Consider the following 19,488-nt stretch of genomic DNA (forward strand, 5'->3'; position numbering starts at 1 on the left):
GCAGGCAATGTAATTACTAACGTCTGCAATTGTGAGCGGAATTTCAGTCATGCGTTGTCCTGGTCGTAAGTTGCAGCACTCACACAACCGGACCTGACCTTCCAATCATGTCTACAGCAGTCATGTAGCAAATCACACCAGTTTTGAGCAAATCCATTCTCTCAAACCAGGGGGGTCAAACTCAAGGCCCGCGGGGCGGATTCAGCCTGCGGGATGCTTAGAGCCACCCCGGAAACAGCAAAGGACTGGCCGGCAGTGCCTCTGCCAGCAAAAAATGGAGCTTGGGAGGGCCACGTGCCCCCCCCCCTCTCCCAGCTCCATTTTCAGGTCGTGACGGCCTCCTGCCACCCTCTGCCAGCGAAAACGGAGCTTGGGAGGTGGGGGGACATTTTTTGCTGGCAGAGGGCTAGCAGAGCAAACTAAAAACAAAACCAAAGGAGAAATGTTTCCCCTTTTGCATTTGAGCATGCAAGAAGGGACAGGAAAGGGGAAAGGGAAAAGAAGGGAAGGAAGAAGGAAGGAGAATGAAGAGGGAAGGAAAGGAAAAAGAAGAAAAGGAAGGAATATAACGAGAGTGAAGGAGGGTCTGTGGGAAATCCTGCCTTAGCATTTAGCCACCACAGGTGCCCCCAACACAAGGGACGCCAAGCTGGCCATGCCTACGGTGGCCCCCAGAGGTCAAACGCAACCCTGATGTGGCCCTTAATCAAGTTTGACACCCTGTCTCAAATGGATGTGTTTTTACTGGAAACGGGTGAAAAACTGCCAGAAACTAGCAAAAAAATATTACTACTACTACAATTATTATTATTATTATTATTATTATTATTATTATTATTATTATTATTATTATTATTATTATTATTATTATTATTATTATTATTATTTACACAAAATGACAGCATACACAGCAAACGAGATAACAATGCTGGATTTCGTATCACAGATCACTAGTCGAACACTTCCCAAGCGTTTAGGATTGCGTGATGTATCGGCGAATTATGCGATGATGATGATGATGATGATGATGATTTTGCAAATCGCAGTCATAAATGTGAACTGGCTGCCAAGTGTCCCAGATGGAGTCATACCTTTGTAGGGTGTGTGTGGGAGAGAGAGAGAGAGAGACATTTTGCAATGACCGGAAGTGCTATTCAGGCTATAAAGCACCCTTTCCGAGACCGTCATAACTTTGAACACTGGTTATAAGTTGAGGACTACCTGTAAACAGTTTTAAAATATGCTTAAGGTTCTTCCGCTACGGTGACCGTACCAGCCTGTACTGTGGTTTCTTCATGACAGACCGACCTGGTTTTGTTTTAAGATCTTAACGGTAGCCCACCAACACTCAACCCTGTAAGGCCAGGTAGCTGTTGGAAGAGCGGAAGGCCTGGCTGACCCTCGCAAGGCCCTTCGTAAAGTCCTAAATGGCGGATGGCTTTTGGGGAAACGATGCCAGAGGTGGGGGAAGTCAAGGCTTCTCTCCGCTGTCTTGAAAGATGCCGGCTTGGACGTGGGCCGATTCACGTGTTTGTTAATTAAATAGCCTCTTTCAGAAATGCTTTGGTTTTGCTTCACGTGAATAAGCCAAGACCGTCGAAATGGATGAGGCAGGGTGGATTCACATTTCCTACTACATTTTATTTTGCTTTATTAGCTTGCTGAACAAGCTGTGGCTTTGCTGAATCCATTCCCGGTGCTAAGCCAAGAGATAATTCTTCACCAGAACGGCTGACCTCCTGCAGCTCAATAAGCCAAAGCTTAGCCGAGAGCTTTTATGCTATAGCGTGTTAGGCGGAGCCGTTCCCTGCCTTTCTCAGTCTGGTTATTCTTCCAATGGTTGGATTCCGGCTCTCCAAAGGCCGCCTCCATCCTGGCCATCACACCAAGAACAGAGAAACCCACCTATCTCTAGGATGCCAGGCTGGTATTAAACTCAGCAAAAATGTTGGGGGAAATTTAACTTCCTACAGTCCAATGTTATTCCATCTTTGCATGTGGCTCTGTTAAGCTAAGACTCCAAATTGCCTATATTTTCAGGACAGAAAAAGAGTTTTCGCCAGTATCACGTACAGTTTTTTGGGGATGCGCCAGAACGAGCCTGGGTGTTTGAAAAAAGCCTCGTAGCGTTCAAAGGAGAGGAGCAGTTTGAAGAATTGTGCCAAGAAAGTGCAAAGCATTCCATTAGCAAAGCAGAGAAAATAAAGGTAACCTCCCTCTGTGCTGTTTCGAGCTGGCTAATTTAATCGTTGGGCTGTTTTAGCTGCTTACTAATAGCGCTTTGTTATGCCTTGATACAAAGAGAGAAAATTGGGGAGGGGGGGTTTTGTTTGTTCAAGATTCCCCAGGTAGGGCTTTCCAGTTGTTGGTCTCCATGACCTCTTTTGTTTGTCTTTGACGTGTTTCCTGCAGATGCTCAAACCGGTGTCAGGAAAGCTGCGTCCCCAGTGGGAGATGGGGGTCAAGCAGTCCAAAGACGCCCTCTCCATGTCCCTGGAGGAAAGGAAAGCCAAGTACACCTTCATCTACATCAGGGGCAGGCCAGTCCTCAACCCCCAGGTGGCCAAGGAAGCCGGACTCGCGGTTAAGTCTCTGGAAGAGATGGATAAAATTTATTTGGACGAAGACCTTTCCCAGACTCTGAAATCCAGCAAAGAATACGACGTCCCGGCCAAAAGGGGGAGAAGGACCAAGTCGCTTTGCACGAGTGAATCGGAAGACTTCGCCCCCAAGCCCGTCCTGAGCACCCCTCCCGAAAGGAACCTGGAGGAGAGAGGAGGCACGGGGGGGTCCCCTTTCGGGAGGAAGAAGGCGGTTCCCTACGCTCCCCGGAATCGGAAAAGCGATGGAGTCCCTCAGTTCCTGGTGTTCTGTCAGAAGCACCGAGATGAGGTTTGTGTCCTCAGAATCCGTATCGTGAGGCTTCCCTCCTTTTCTTTTTCAGATCCCTGAAGGGCCACGGAGCCCGAAACCCCTCTGTCTCCTCCTCAGGCACTTTACTCGGGAGCTTTGCAATCATGCACAGGGCTTGTCCAGCCTTCTGAAGACAGCAGGTCTAAGAGGGTTGGTTTTTTTTTGGGGGGGGGGGGGAGTTGGAACCGAAGAAACGGAATGGAATGGAATGGAATGGAATAGAATTAGAGTTAGAGTTAGAATTAGAATAGAATAGAAAAGAATAGAATAGAATAGAATAGGATAGAATAGGATAGAATAGGATAGGAGACAGAATGAAATAGACTAGAATAGAGTAGAAAATAGAATAGAATAACTTTATTGTCACTTTGAATGTGCACTAATCCAGAGGTCTCCAACCTTGATCCCTTTAAGACTTGTGGACTTCAACTCCCAGAGTTCCTCAGCCAGCTTTGCTGGCTGAGGGACTCTGGGAGTTAAAGTCCACAAGTCTCAAAGGGACCAAGTTTGGAGACCCCTGCACTAATCGGCATACATTAAAATGAAATTTTTGTTGCATACTGGGTTATAAGTACCCCTGGGGTGTGCTGCAGTAACTTCAAAAGGCCACTAACCGAGCAGCCATAAGTCAGGGCTACCTGTATTGTGTGTGTTTATCTGCCAGTTGCAAGTGTTTTTGCATGACATAATATTTGCACCCCTGGAATCCACCCCTTGCCATTGTTTTTGAGCTGTTTGCGTCTCTTCTATTAATGGAGGTGCAGGACATTTAAGATGTGCAGAAGATCTGGGTCCTGTAGGTGAATCAGAAGATTAAAATAAAATAGACCATTTTTAACTACAGGTAGTCGTAGACTTAAGAACAGTTCATTTAGTGACCGTTCAACATTACAACATCACTGAAAAAATTGACTTGTGACTGTTTTTCACACTTAGGACCTTTGCCGCATCCCCATGATTATGTGATCCAAATTCAGACGCTTGGCAACTGGTTTATATTTAGGACGGTCACGGTGTCATCACTGGGTTCCTGTGATGATCCCCTTTGGCCACTTTCTGACAAGCAGAGTCAGTGGGGGAGCCGGATTCGCTTCTGCAGTGGCACGAAAGGTCATAAAATGGGGCAAAACTCACTAACAAATATTTCACTTGCCCTGACATAAAACGTTGGGCTCAGTTGCGGTAACTCGAGGGTTAACTTGTACTGTACATTGGCAAGTTGAGTTTCTACCTGCTTGGGACCAATGCCCGTCCCTGGTGTGTCTCTGGAGATGATTCTCCATCGTGGTTTTTCCCAAAGGAGCTTTTTCAGAAGGCAGCTGGACTTCCTCAGGTTTGTTTGTTTTTTCCCCCTTGAAGTCGCTTCGCTTCCTTGCAGCCACAAAGGGAAAAACCAAGAAAATCCTCCTGCCTTTTGAAAAAAAACACTTTTGGGACACGTCCATCATCTGACAAAGTTTTAAAAGTTAAAATAATAAATAAATGAAAAGCAAACAAAAAAGAATCTCAAGAGAGATTTTTTTGGAAGCCAGGAGGGCCCCAGGCTCTTCTCTCCCTCCCTCCCTCTCATTCATGTCTTTTCCGCCCAGGTGGTGGCTGAGCACCCCGATGCCTCGTGTGACGAAATCGAAGAGCTGCTGGAGTCACAGTGGAACATGCTTAGTGAAAAACAGAAAACACGCTATAACACAAAATTTGCCATAGTGACCTCTCCCAAATGTGAAGAAGACACTGGTAAACGTAAAACTGTGCTAGTATACTCTAACTAAAAGTTTTAATATATGTAGCCATGTTTAATTAAGCACACGGTTCTCAGCCTGTAGGGAAGGTCAGCTTTCACTGTTTCCGTTTCTAATTTTTGGGATGTTGTGCTGATTTAAGCAGTGAATGCAGTCTTTTTTTTCCTTTTTCTTTTTTAAATTTAAACCAGAAGAGTCAATCATGTCTACATTTCTTGGTCATTGTTCTGCGAAGTTGCTCTGTGTAAATCTATTGTAGATATGCTGGTGTTCTCATTCCCTTCCTGTCTCTAAGCAGCCGCCACCTGTATCGCTGTCGACGAAATGAGAATTATGGAGATTAGAAAGAAATTAAGCTAGAATTTTTAAATTTAAAACATTCGCTCTAAGCGTAACTCTTGTTTTTAAAGTTGAAGTGGAGGTTGAATCTGTGTCCCTGGGTTTGCAATAATTAAGATCTGAGAAGGTGCAGAAACACCCAACGCTTAAACATTTCCAGGACTGACATGGGCATAGATCGTGGTGGAGAAGATTGTTAGAACCTGCAGGAATCTGGTCAGATCTCCATTTTTATAAAGCATTTAGCTTAATATCCTGAGGAGCTACAGGTTTGGAAGAGTGGATATGCCTAAAGGCAAAAAAAAAAAAAGCCATATTTTTGTTTCTCAGTATAATAATATTATAGTCTGTATAACGTTGGACTATAACAGAAATTTTAAGATATCAGGTTGCTGCTTTGGACAATGAGAAGAATGAGAGTGTGTTGGAAAGGTTTCTCAATTTTGGACAATATGTATTAAAAATTATAGTCAGTTTTGTTATTTGTGTGTGAAATGACAACTTGTGGGGAAAGTTGAATGCTTTGTCTCAATGTATAAAATGTGGGTGTCGGTTTTAAAAACAAACAAACAAGACTACACAACATTCTGTATCTCTCAAGGTTCAGCCCAGAGGAGTTTGAGCAAGGCCAAACGTAAAGTGTTTCAAGGATCACCTAAACGAAGATCAAGATCCAGAAGTAATTTAAATTTGTGCTGTGTAATATTGATTTTAAACTAAGTAACCCTTACTTAAGTGTGCCTTTCATGTAACTGCTCAATAATATCTTTTTCTCAAATGTTGTGCTCCTTCAGTTTTAGCGTTTTTATGGATCTTGAATTAAATATTTGAGTGCTGTAGTACAAAATTCTGTCCAGCTTTATGGTAGTTTCTTCTTACGAGCCAATTAAAATGAATCTTGTTTCCTCAGTTTGTTACACCTATAGAAGATGACTTTCAGAGTTGGGCACATTTAGGGATCTGTGAAAGACCGTTTTTGCATGTCCATATAGTTTATGTCAAAATCTTGGCCTATGTCATAGCTTTTCCCAATAAACTTAAACTTCACCATTGATTGGCATGTGGAAGCGAACAGTTGTCCACACATTTTTTAAAAGAAACGTGTTATAGGATAGCAAGATCTGTTTTGAGGCTTGAAATTTTAATTACCAGCAAAAGAATCTTGATTTTTTTTTCAAAGCATTTGAATGAAGTTCTGTGGCTCCAAATTAAGTAATAGAAATTTGGCCCGAGGCTAAAAAGTATAATTGGGGAATAATAAACAGTAATTAGAAAGTTTTGGTATACTGGAATAGGGGATTTGGGGGATAGAGAATAGAATCTTTACATACAAAGGAGAATTAGTGAAACAGGTTGTATAAACTAGCTCTGAACTTCTGAAAGTTTGTAACATGGAACCTTATTATTTCAAATGGGTTTTATTCAGGCCCGCTGGTTTCAGGTATAAACATGCAAGGTACTTAAAAACCTTTTTTTTTTTCACGGTCTTTATCTAAAATGTTCTTCTCCCCTTGGTCTTTATATAAAACAAATTCACTTAACACATGTATTGCTTTATGTTTTCCCAGCCTTAGGGGTGATATTCTATCACATAATAATATCAGGAAATGGGATAATTGCTTTATACAACATTAGCGTGCTTCTTAAAAGAAGTTACTTCAAAGCAAAACTTCTGGTTGTAGATCCGTTATAAATTGAAATGAGAAATTAATATTAAATGTACAGATAGGTGTAGGATATTTTTATACAGAAGGTCAGCTGTGGTAGGTGTCTACTGCAAAGCTAGTTTTAATAAGAGAAGGTGTTTAGGGTTAATAAACATTATCCGGCTCTGTTAGAACAGTAACGTAACTGCTTTGGTTCGAGATAATTTCTAAATGAGCTTCAGACTTTTTTCATGTAAGTCTCCCCATCCCTACTCCAAGGTAACTTATATGGAAATAAAAGGAAACCTGTAAAGAGGACAAGGAAACCCACGGAAGATTTTGAAGTACAAGAAGCACCTAGAAAAAGGCTGAGAATGGATAAGAAGAATTATCAGAAGGTAATTATGTTCTTGGCTTATTTGGATGTGCCTTGGTGACAACCAGCATGATTGTTGTTTGACTTTGTTCTATCAAAATAGCCTTCGGCTTCATTGGAGTGGGGGATTTAATTGGACGGAGTGATCGATTGATGGATTGACCCATTAAATGAATGGTTAAGCAGAGAGCTTGTTTTAAAACATCAAACTTCATACAGTGCGCGTAAAAGCATCTTTGATTTCACATCTTGCATTTGCCGGTCTCTTTTCTGAATCTTCCTTCCACAAGGATAGCAGAGGTACAAGTGACCAGCTGAGACAGAAAAGCAACGGCCCCCCGGAATCTGTGGGGTGGGGTTTCATCTGGAAAAGGGGATCAAATGCCCTTTCGGCTGCACTTTTCAGATGGCCGGTCGTGGGTTTGGGGGTTTTTTTTCCATCTTGAGCTAGTTATATATTTGCATCCAGCATTTCACATATTTAGGTTCAAGTAAATTGATGAACAGTTGTGGAAGCAACAATTCATGCATCCAGAAATGTTAAAGATCCAGCAGGATCTTGTCTCGTATAGGGATTCTCATTTGAATGCCTATGTTGTGAACTCAGGTGCAACATGATCAGCACTTTAAAATGTTGTGTTTTTCTTTTTCTTACCCCTTTGCCACATGATAGACAGGTAAGGTGTTTCAACTGTTGTTAAAAGAAACATGAACGTTAGATCTGAGAGATGATAAAATAGTTGCGTTTAGCATCTTGTATCGACCTCACCGTTTGGTTCTCAGTTTTAATGAATTCCTGAGTCGATTGTAGCTTCCATTCGTGCACTCGCCTTAATCCGTGGGAAGAAAACTCCACACCCACCTGCCTGTCCCTTGCATCGCTCGGAGATCCCAGCACCTATGAAGCATGATTTCTTAACAGCCCCTTCTCCTGGAGACCTTTCCATACCTCCTTTGACAAAGCAACAGGAATGAGGTCACTTGTCAGGGAGCCCAGGTTAGCTCCTTCCTGTTAGAAGTCACAGATTTAGTCACAAGAGGCAACTGGACTTTCTGGGTTTCCTTTGAAGACGTTTCGCTTCTTGTCCAAGAAGCTTCTTCAGCTCTGACCGGAATGAAACCATCCAGTCAGAACTGAAGGAGCTTCTTGGATAAGAAGCGAAACGTCTTCAAGGAAAAACAAAGTCCAGTTGCCTCTTGAAAAGGGCACTTTTGGGACACCTGGCCTGGATGACTGAGAAACTCCATAGACGTCACAGATTTAAGTTGTTCTGTACAGAAGGTGATTTGATGAACTGCTTTTACAGGTAAGATACCTGTCCGTATGTATCTATGAACTGATTGGGTAAAAAAAACAAAACCCTTTGCACATAACACCCCAGCCATCCTCATAAGAAACTTTGATAACAACACTTCCCTTTATACGCATTCCTCGACCTACGACTGCTATTGGGAACAGCTCAGTTGTAAGTTGAAGCACCCGTGTGACCAGACCCAATTTTACAACTGACAAACTGCAAGATGCTGCAACTAGTTGTAAAGGTGATCTGGTTGCCAAGCAGCCAGAATGCAGCGGTGGGTCGAGTCGGGCGAGGCGTGACATTTCCTTACCTCAACAGATTTGACGGAAGCGTTTCTCCATGTCCCCATTCATCCAGCCTTTCAGAAATACCTAAGGTTTTGTCATGCGAGTCGGCACTACCAGTATCGGGCTCTCCCATTCGGCCTTGCCTCGGCTCCTCGAGTATTCACCAAAATAATGGCTGCTCTGGCAGGTCATCTTCGGACCTTGCCAATCAGAATTCAGTGCTATCTAGACGATCTCCTTATTCAATCCAGGTCAGTGCATCTAGCCCTACTGGATCTGTCTATGACCCTTCGGGTCTTAAGGAGCCACGGGTTTTCCATCAATACAGAAAAGAGCCATTTGGTACCGACGACTCGCATCCAACACCTGGGGGCAGTCACAGACACATCCATCACCACAGTGTTTCTGTCTCAGGAACGCCTGACCAGTTTGCGGTCACTGGTCAAGTCAGTCACCTCGGGGGACCCTGTTCCTCTCAGGTCTTTATCTCAGCTTCTGGGGAAGATGGTATCTTGCACAGGGATAGTCCCTTGGGCACGCCTTCACTGCAGGCCCCTGCACTGGTTTCTTCTCCCGTTCCAAAGGAAGCTGCAGGGAGCCTCCCTTCGCAGGGTAGTTCTCCCCACCAAGGTTCGGAGGTCTCTTAGTTGGTGGATTTCTCCAGCAGTGAACAAGGGCACGGTCTTCAAGGAACCAATCGTCTGGTCTTGACCACAGACGCAAGCCTTTATGGCTGGGGGGCTCACCTAGAGTCGGAAATAGCTCAGGGCAGATGGACTCCTCACGATCTATCTCACAGTATCAATTGGTTGGAACTGAGAGCCATTCACCTGGCATTACGGGTCTTTCAGGACAGAGTTCAAGGTCACGACATTCTCATAAGAACAGACAACATGGCTGCAAAGGCCCATGTCAATCCAGGTGAATGGCTCTCAGTTCCAACCAATTGATACTGTGAGATAGATCGTGAGGAGTCCATCTGCCCTGAGCTATTTCCGACTCTAGGTGAGCCCCCCAGCCATAAAGGCTTGCGTCTGTGGTCAAGACCAGACGATCTGGTTTTCTGAAGACTGTGCCCTTGTTCACTGCAGGAGAAATCCACCAACGAAGAGACCTCCGAACCTTGGTGGGGAGAACTACCCTGCGAAGGGAGGCTCCCTGCAGCTTCCTTTGGAACGGGAGAAGAAACCAGTGCAGGGGCCTGCAGTGAAGGCGTGCCCAAGGGACTATCCCTATGCAAGATACCATCTTCCCCAGAAGCTGGGATGACAGCTGGAAATGTGAGAAAGAATGTCATAACTCTGAACGTTCAACCAGTTGTAAATCAAAGGCTTATGTCCTTTTCAATTGGAAGTGCTATTAAATTTGTTTTTAACCTTCAAGTAAAACTGATGTTTGCTTAGTAACCTGTTTTTCCAAACTTACACCTGATTAATTAACTAAACATGTTCAGTAAAAAATACGGTGGGAATTTTAAATGAAAGCTCTAATTAGTCCTATCACAGAAGTCTTTAAAAGTCCTAAATTTAAACCCATTGTTTTAAAATTAAATGGCTGTTTTAAAGATTTTTATTTAGAGTCTGTTTCAGTGAGGTGATTATTGTCTTCCGTTGTTTTCTTTCTATATCTAAATTAGGAAGTCTTTTTTTTTTTTTTTCATTTTCTCTTTCCCTTTTCCCCCCATTTTTTATAACAGAGGGAGAGGAGCAATGACAAAACAGCGAAAACAAACTCTGCTAAAGTCACAGAAACCTCACAAAAGAAGCAGTCAGGTAATGTACTCAGAACAAGCGTGATGCGTCTTATAGCATTAAAAACGGTTCAACATTTTGTAGTTTAAAGTGGCTGCTGAAATTTGGGGACATCAGCCGTGGCACCATTCGAATACGGCTGTAAGCTTGAGAAACAGGACACACCTTTTATTTGTTGAAGATGGGGGTCCTAAGTTGTTACCCCTTTGCCCACCTCACTGTAGCCTCCCACACCAACTGAAACATTTACAGGGAGGGAGCTTCTGGCTCTCATGAACCACATTTAGACCACCGATCAGGAAAGGATGGGAAAACCTTACAGGATTCTTAGAATTGGTAAATGGAATTGTCTTCTGTAATTAGATGGACAGACACAGAGACAGATGATAGAAAGGGAGGGAGAGAGAAAGAGGGAGAGGTGAGAGAGATTATTTTATTGATAGATGATACGAGATAAACAGATGAATGGATGGATGATAGACATATAGACAGAGATAGATACATAGATAGACAGACAGAAGCAGAGACAGATGGATAAAGAGGCAAATACCGTAGATAGACAGAGACAGATGGATAGATAGTAGTATTAATCGTCGTATTTAATTTGTAAAAATTATTTGCAAATCTATTACATCAATAACAGGTTATTGACCAAATCCATCCATCTCACATCTTTAGGAAAAGGTGGGGATACCCATGGAATGCTAGATTGCAAACAAGCTACATGCTTTATTTCTTAACTATTCTTAATTGTGTCTATATTTGCTTCAATATATTTCTACACTGTGTGGATCTCGAAAGAACATTGTAAATTCTCAATACATCAGTCAGGCGATGTTGGCTTCTGACTTCAAGGAAAGACCCTGGGACTCTTAAGCTCTCTTTGTAAACCACAATTATTTTACCACAACGACAGGTCTTTCCGATGCCTGTAAGCCACTGAAGAAACGAAATCGGGCCTCGGGACCAGAATCTTCGCATCTCCCTTATAGCAAAAGTTTGTCTCCTTCCGCGTCCTTAACTGAGAATGAGGTAAACTGCAAATGAACAATGGAAGACAGATAAAAAAGATGCAAGCGACTTAAACTTGCTTTCTTTAAATGATGGGAAGAAATAACGGTTGAAACTAGATTAATGTGATTTACAAACACCTTTCCCTTCCCTTCCCTTCCCTTCCCCTTTCTGTTTAAATACAGCATGGTAAGTTTATCTCTGCCGGGGAAAGAGGAAGAAAAGTTGGTGGGAACTTAGCTGTGGCTCTTCACTGAGGTCAGATGAGCTCATTCCAGCTTTCCTGAATTTGGTTCCCCATATCATTGTGAGGCATTAAAGCTGGGTGTTCCAACAGAAGCGGTTTGCTGCAAGTATTTCAAATATGGAGTAGACCAGGGAGACTGGAGCCATCCAACTATCTTTGATGCCAGCTCTAAATTTGTGGCGTTGGCTGGGACTACCTCGGACTCTCCAAAAGTGGCTTAAATCCCAAATATTTCAACCAAAGCTTTTCTTAAAATGCTTAGGAAGAAATTTCTATGAAAAAATATAAAACAGAAAGACTTTAAGCAGGCTCTATTGGCACAGTTAAAGCAAGATGAAAACATGTTCAGTTCAGCTCAGGTCTCAAGCAAGATAAACAAGAGGAAAAATACATTTTCCTGGTTATTGAGACTGTTTTCTCTCCTAAAATGCAATGAAGCCTGTGCAGGGCTTGAGGCAGGAAGGAGGAAAAAAACTTTTGGGCCTGCAGGTAACATCCTTCAACCGCTTGTTAACCGAATGGCTCCCTGTGATGTAAGGGAGCATCAGTTCTTGAGTACTTTTGAGCCACACACAGTCCTTTGTGCATGCTCATGGGGTGTGTTATCTTGTATTCAGCAACCTCAAAACTCAGAGCAATACAATTGCAACACACCGTGCAAGCATTTCTATAGGTAGTCCTCAACAGTTGCTTAGCAACCATTCAAAGTTACAATAAACCCTGAAGAAGGTGTTTATGACCTGGATTTGACATTCTGATGGCCGCCCTCCTCCACCCTGAGTCAGGTGACCACATTTTGGGAGCTCCCCATTTATGGCCGTTTGCAGTCTCCTTCAAGTACATGACCAGAATTTACGTTTTTGCTGGAAACTGAGTTTATTTCCTATTTTCAGCAAAAAAAACCCTTCCCCATAATAAACAATGGGTTCATTTAACTGTGGTGCTTAATGATCACCGCAAAAAGATCATAAAATCTGGTTAGCCTGAATCAACTCTCCCCTTCGTGATCATTGGTAATAAACATGGATTAGGGCAACGGAACAATTGATCAAAGAGCATAAAGAAGTTTCTGTTACGATCCGTTTCCATCACCTTGTCCAGGAGAACACAGCAATCAATAAAAAACGGATTGACAGAAAAGGGTACAGGCAGGTAATTCCTGACTGGCTTAGTGACCGTTTGAAATTACAACGGAAACTGAAAAAGTTACGGATGACCCAGAGTCGAAATGGCTCTGTCGCATGATTGCAAAAACTGCCCCATAGCAAACCATGGCTCCGTTCAAACACTGCTGTCTTCTCTTAGTACAACCTGTAGTAGGTTAGAATCCAGGTCAGCAGATTTAGACGTCCTCCTTGTAGGCCTCCAAGTGGTGTGGCCTTCTCCACCAGCCACCTCCATCTTGATGCTCTCGATAAGAGCCTCGGTTGCACTGCATTTATTTGAGCCCTGGGCAGCAGAGTAATTGCCTGCCATTTAACCGTAAGAGCAAGAGAGCGACGGTCCCAGTTCAAAGGAGAAGAAAGAAGAGGTTGAACCTGAGAAGCCCTTGACTTTATGAGACCAAGTTCATCCACAGGGAACGAAGCTCATTGGCAAAGAACAGCCGCTATTCCTCCATGTGTCATCCATGAACCCAGGCGGCCATAGTGATCATCACACAAGGAGCCCGTGTGCTGGACGACAGTCCTGCTTTTCCTCTGTAAAATGACAACCGTATCTCAGTTTCTCCTCTGAGTAGAAGACTCGCACTATTGCACAATGACAATCGCTGCATAATAGGTAGGCCTGTTTAGTTTTCTGTCCTTAAGTGAAACACTCTTTTCATCCAAGGAAGATGGGCAAATTTTGTGCACAGAACTCTTCACTTTTTCCGGATGGCAATAAGATAATTCTCTAACCAGGTCCCGAAGGTGCTTTTTTTCTCCCAAAAGGCAACTAGACTTTCTTTGTTTTTCCTTGAAGACGTTTCGCCTCTCATCCGAGAAGCTTCTTCAGTTCTGTCTTTTGTCAGAACTGAAGCTTCTTGGATGAGAAGTGAAATGTCTTCAAGGAAAAACAAAGAAATTCCAGTTTCCTCTTGAAAAAGCACTTTTTGGACAACCATGACGTGGATGACTGAGAATCTCCTCAGACATCTCTCTAACCAGGTTTCTTCCTAACAAAGCATCTTCGGAATAACCCATGAACTGGCACCTCTTGTAGCTTCCCTATTGCCATCTACACACGACTGATGTGTAGCGACTACTGTGTAGCCAGTGGTCAGAGTCCTACTACTGATAAAGGTATGTTGTCATTCTCGCAGGTTTGCTGTGATGGGGACAGAAAAAGTGGGTTTCCATGCAAAGGTTCACTCATGAGCTCAAGATCCCTACTAGCTAAGCCTTCAGAGCTGGTCAGTGGATCCTTCCTTAAGGGTGACTTGATCTGAATCTTTGCAGTAGCGGGCCAATGTTCGTGCAACGTGTACATACACTTATATAAACCTCCCCCACGTGTCCTTTGGCAGAGTTGTGCTATCGTCTGCTAAATTAACAGTGTCAATGCCTGCCTCCCGGCTGAATTTGTTAATCTCCCATAGCAAACAAACAGGGGCGCCCCCAGATCTCCCACTGAGGACGAGCATCTTTAACTGTAGTCTTTTTGAATCGTCATCTCTGCCTTTTCACCTCTTGCACACCTTCGGATTCTGGGTTTGTTGAGTGCTCAGCTTCCAGAACTCCCGTCTGTTGGGGAAATCGAGGGAAAATTCATAGCTTTGATCAGACAGGCCCAAGCAAGGGCTTCCTTCCTGCCAAAGTCTTGGCTCTAATAGGTCCCATAAGAGCTTCTGGTCAGACATAGAAGTCACACGTATTAGATTCATAGTTGACACACAAGTAACAGCCTGTTCTCTGGAAATTATCCAGATTAGATTAGATTAGATTAGATTAGATTAGATTAGAATTTATTGGCCAAGGGTGATTGGACACACAAGGAATTTGACTTGGTGCATGCACTCTCGGTGTACATAAAAGAAAAGATACCTTCATCATGAATTCTAAGATACAACACATAATGATAGCCATAGGGTACAAATAAACAATCAAATCATACTAGGAAACAATCAATATAAATTGTAAGGCTACAAGCAACAAGTCACAGTCGCAGTCATAAGTGGGAGGAGATGAGTGATGGGAACGATGGGAAGATTAATAGTAGTGCAGATTTAGTCAGTAGTTTGACAGTGTTGAGGGAATGATTTGTTTAGCAGAGTGATGGCCTTCGGGAAAAAACTGTTCTTGAGTCTAGTTGTTCTGGTGTGCAGTGCTCTATAGCGTCGTTTTGAGGGTAGGAGTTGAAACAGTTTCTGTCCACCCACTGAATGCACAATAGGCACATCACAAATGAAAGTTGATGGAGGACAGTTTGGAGTGTTGCTGAAGAAGCAATCGAAGGGCTCCCTCCTGCAGAACTTTGTTGGGAATGATGAGAACTGTAGTTCAGCAATTCCTGGAGAACTGAAGTGGTTAATAAATGATACTATTTTCACAGAAGCAGTGCTAAATCCGAATGGACCAAAGCTCTTAATTCATCCTGTGCTATTTAGATTTCAGATGGTCCAGGAGATGAACGATCAGAGTCTCCCTATGAAAGCGCCGATGAGGGTCTCGGAGAGGTCTCTCAGCTGTCCAAGAAGTCTGACCGAGGGGCTACGGCCAGGAAGGAGTATGTTTGTCAGGTAAGGAAGGAAGGAAGGTTCTTCTCAAGCAAATTCTCTTTCCAAAAACTATTGGAAAGGCCAGGTTAGGGAGAGATTATCGCTTGTCAAGGCATGTTCTTATTTGTAAATCTGAACATTTAGCATGAAGAACAAATATGAAATATCTTTTGGACTCCCTGTGCTAAAAGAGTCTGCAAAGGTTCCGCTTCTCCAACCGTCCACCCTCCTTGGAAGCTCCCTCTTAAAACAAGCTGCGTGGCTGTCACAGGTCTCCCTTTGATACGCATTCCAACCAGGTTGAAAGTGGGCCTCTGCTCAATTAATCTGATTTTTAAAATAAATAAATAAAAGGCGCCCCTTGCCTTTACAAAGACGGCAGCATGAAGGGAGAGGAACCGTTGACCAGAGCTCTTCGCCTTGTAAGGTTTGCGTTTCCTCTTCTCAAGGTCTGTGAGAAGCCCGGGGAAGTGATGCTGTGTGAAGGACGCTGTCTTGGGGCTTTCCATGCCAGCTGCAGCGGCCTCTCCGGAAGGCCCAAAGGACCCTTTGTGTGCGGCGAGTGCACTTCAGGCAAGTCTTCTTTCGGTGGCCTTTGCGCGCTTCCTGTGCAAAACGGTTGTCGCTTGGATCTGGCGCTTCAGGTGCCTCGTTACCAGAAAGCAACGATAGGAAGCACGAAGCGTTAAAAGTTCATGCGGAGAAAATAAAGGCAGTAATAATGTGCCTCTATTTCCCTGCCCAACTTGCTCAGAAAGACAAGATTCCTTATTCCTTTGTTTTGTACAGGTAGCTCTCAATTTACAACTGGTTTGACTTTGCAATGAGCCCTCCCAAAAAATATTTAGGCCTTGGATTCAAAAATTGGGGCACTGCAGTTCTCCCCCCCCCCCCAGTCATACATAGAATAGAATTTTTTATTGGCCAAGTGTGATTGGACACACAAGGAATTTGTCTTGGTGCATATGCTCTCAGTGTACATAAAAGAAAAGATACGTTCATCAAGGTACAACATTTACAACACAATTGATGATCAATATATCAATATAAATCATAAGGATTGCCAGCAACAAGTTATAGTCATACAGTCATAAGTGGAAAGAGATTGGTGATGGGAACTATGAAACGATTAATAGTAGTGCAGATTCAGTAAATAGTCTGACAGTGTTGAGGGAATTATTTGTTTAGCAGAGTGATGGCCTTCGGGAAAAAACTGTTCTTGTGTCTAGTTGTTCATACAAATGAAGCTTGGGCACTACGAACAGTCCTTAAGTAACCCATTGTAACTCAAGGATACATGTAAGGCGAAAGTCTTAAGGATTCTGCGAGCTCCAAGAATGCAGAGGCAGATTTGAGCATTCTTGGTTTATTGATTAAGTGAGCTGGAGGGACCTTGAGATCTGTCATCCATCCATCCATCCATTGTTGTCTGATGGGGCTGGAAGTCGCTGGCTAAGCCCCGGTTTCCCAAGAGTAAAAAGGCTGCATGTTTCCTGCTGAAAATAATTTGATCCATCCTACAGTCACCAAATCCGTTTTTCCCAAATTTCCTTACTATTCTCTGAAAGGGATTTACAAATGTAGACATTCAATGCGGAAAGACGGATGCGTGAAGAAATGCCTGCAAAAAATGTTTTTTCTGAAAAAGAAAATGGTTACTTTAATTCCAGATACTTTAATACCAACTGTAGCTCCAGTTAAAAATGAACCTGGTTCCATTCTATTCGTGAGAAACACTGAAATGTTGTTTTAAATTTTCATTAGGTATTCACACGTGTTTCGTGTGCAAGGAGAAGCAATTGGAAATTAAGCGCTGCATCGTATCTCACTGTGGGAAGTTTTACCATGAAGCCTGTGTGAAAAAATTTCCCCTCACCATTGTTGAAAACCGGGGCTTTCGGTGCCCTCTGCACAGCTGCGAGAGTTGCCATGTTGCTAATCCCTCAAACCCCAAAGTATCTAAAGGTATTTCCTTTCTTCTCCTCACCTTCCTCCGAATCTCTTCTCGGGGGCCCTGTGGTTAACCTTCAGAGGCCGCACGGCACTGGGGTTGCTGATGAGAGTTCACGGGAGCACGAAGAGGGGCTGCATCACCTGTCATGAATACAGGTAGTCCTCAACTTACGACCACAATTAAGCATAAAGTTTCTGTTGCTAAATGAGGCAGTTAAGTAAATCTATATAGAATAGAACAGAACAGAATAACAGTTGGAAGGGACCTTGGAGGTCTTCTAGTCCAACCCTCTGCTTTGCCTCATGTCCAGTTAGGGGATTGGGGTTTGGTGTATTTCTGTTTTGGAAAGTTTGACTCACAAGTAAATGTCCATTTTATAGACATTTCCTCCGTCTGCACGTCCTCTTGTGTCTCCCTTTTGTCATTCCCCACATAAAGCCTCATTTTGTGTCCATGGGCCTGTGTGTCTCTCTGAAGAGAACACTTGCCTTCATTTCAGAGGGTAGCTCATGAAAGCCCAGGCTATAATCTAACGTTTCCCAACCACTTGACAACTTTGAGATGGGTGTACTTCAACTCCCAGAATTCCCCAGCCAGCCAAGCGGACTTCCATTCTGCAGCTGGCTGGGGAATTTGGGAGTTTGCCCACCTCAGAGTTTGAGAAAGGCTGCCATAATCCATTAGCGAGTGATGGATTTTTGTCGCTCCAATTCTTTTTAAGGTCCTAAGCATTTTTGCCAATGTATTGTGACAAAAACGTTGTGTGCGTTTTTCTTTGTACCAGGCAAAATGATACGGTGTGTTCGCTGTCCGGTGGCTTACCACGTGGGTGACAATTGTATGGCTGCTGGTTGTGCCATGCTTTCCTCCAGCAGCATTGTGTGCACCAACCACTTTACTGCCACCAAAGGGAAAAGCCACCATGCCCACGTGAATGTCAGCTGGTGTTTTGTCTGCTCCAAAGGTAAAGAAGTGACTTAATTTTATTGGAACGGTTCTTCAGTGCTGTGAAGGGATTTGGGTTGCGGTGTTCAGGCTTTTTATTAAGTCTAAATCCCTTTTATTTCTTGTGCGTGTTGCAAAAGCATTTTTTAAAAATTGATTTTGGTTCTGAATGGAACTGAAGAGTTTGCATGTCTAAAATGTAAGAATGGGAAGAATTCTTTTATAACTTTTATAAGTGAGCAGGTGGGGCAAGGGACACCACTCCTCCCTGCCCACCCACCCACCTCCTTTGATTGCTGAAATCTGCTCCCCAAAATTCTCCTTTTGATGCTGGCTAACAAACATGGTTCAGGTGTTGTGCTTCCAGCTTTTCTTGGTCACAGAGGGAGCTGTTGATAGTAGACACATCTCCCAGAGTTCGTTCTGATGTTGCGTGGATTTGGACTTTAATCCTTAGAGTGGAACATGTTAGCATCTTTATGCTTAAAATAATGCTTTTTTCCCCCTTTTCCTGTGGTTGAGGGTTGTTTTGTGCCTTTTATTGCAGGGGGGAGCCTGTTATGTTGCGAGTCTTGTCCTGCTGCGTTTCATCCCGATTGTTTAAACATTGAAATGCCAGACGGAAGCTGGTTTTGCAATGACTGCAAAGCAGGGAAGAAAATCCATTTTCAAGATATTATTTGGGTCAAACTGGGAAATTACAGGTTTGGATTTATAAACATAATTTCAGTATTTAAGAAAAAAACCATTGTTCGTATCTGTGATTGTGTCTCGATCCTCCTTACAGCTGAGAAAGGGGGAAATTTGTAGGTAGAATAAGAGGGACGTCTGCACCAACAAGATTTCGGGGGAGGGGGTGGGGGGTTGATGTTCCTGTGTTCCTGAGAGAACCATAGTAGTAGCCTCAATTTCTTCCTCTCACTGGGTTGTTTCCGTGGCAGGTGGTGGCCAGCCGAAGTCTGCCATCCCAAAAACGTCCCCCCAAATATCCAGAAAATGAAGCACGAGATTGGAGAGTTCCCAGTGTTCTTCTTTGGCTCCAAAGACTACTACTGGACCCATCAGGCTCGCGTCTTCCCCTACATGGAAGGAGACCGGGGAAGTCGATACCAAGCCATCAAAGGAATCGGAAAAGTCTTCAAAAATGGTAAAATATCTCACCTATCGGCTCAAAAGGCCATTCCTGCTGTGCGACTGATTTCTCTCGCATAGAATCAGAATGCCGTGCGGTTCGCCCGTGAGTTGGGACTTCGGTATTTTGCTTTGCTGCACCTGGTGA

The 19,488-nt window shown here is 43.5% G+C and overlaps 1 protein-coding gene across 5 annotated transcripts in view; it reads left to right on the forward strand.

Moving 5' to 3' along the window:
* The window catches only part of NSD2 (nuclear receptor binding SET domain protein 2), a 47,500-nt gene that overhangs the window by 18,773 nt on the left and 9,239 nt on the right, over nucleotides 1-19,488 (forward strand). For 4 of the 5 annotated variants that reach the window (XM_058184784.1, XM_058184783.1, XM_058184782.1 and 1 more), the window contains exons 4-16: nucleotides 2,041-2,207; nucleotides 2,413-2,892; nucleotides 4,503-4,647; nucleotides 5,593-5,670; nucleotides 6,917-7,035; nucleotides 10,298-10,373; nucleotides 11,269-11,384; nucleotides 15,200-15,331; nucleotides 15,760-15,883; nucleotides 17,075-17,275; nucleotides 18,049-18,228; nucleotides 18,757-18,913; nucleotides 19,151-19,356. In XM_058184784.1, coding sequence (XP_058040767.1) covers nucleotides 2,041-2,207; nucleotides 2,413-2,892; nucleotides 4,503-4,647; nucleotides 5,593-5,670; nucleotides 6,917-7,035; nucleotides 10,298-10,373; nucleotides 11,269-11,384; nucleotides 15,200-15,331; nucleotides 15,760-15,883; nucleotides 17,075-17,275; nucleotides 18,049-18,228; nucleotides 18,757-18,913; nucleotides 19,151-19,356 — 2,181 coding nt within the window. The remainder of the gene's footprint in view (nucleotides 1-2,040; nucleotides 2,208-2,412; nucleotides 2,893-4,502; nucleotides 4,648-5,592; nucleotides 5,671-6,916; nucleotides 7,036-10,297; nucleotides 10,374-11,268; nucleotides 11,385-15,199; nucleotides 15,332-15,759; nucleotides 15,884-17,074; nucleotides 17,276-18,048; nucleotides 18,229-18,756; nucleotides 18,914-19,150; nucleotides 19,357-19,488) is intronic. The other variant, XM_058184786.1, reaches the window with a different exon arrangement.

Source organism: Ahaetulla prasina, chromosome 5, assembly GCF_028640845.1.
Source record: "Ahaetulla prasina isolate Xishuangbanna chromosome 5, ASM2864084v1, whole genome shotgun sequence".
In the NCBI taxonomy this organism is placed as follows: domain Eukaryota; kingdom Metazoa; phylum Chordata; class Lepidosauria; order Squamata; family Colubridae; genus Ahaetulla; species Ahaetulla prasina.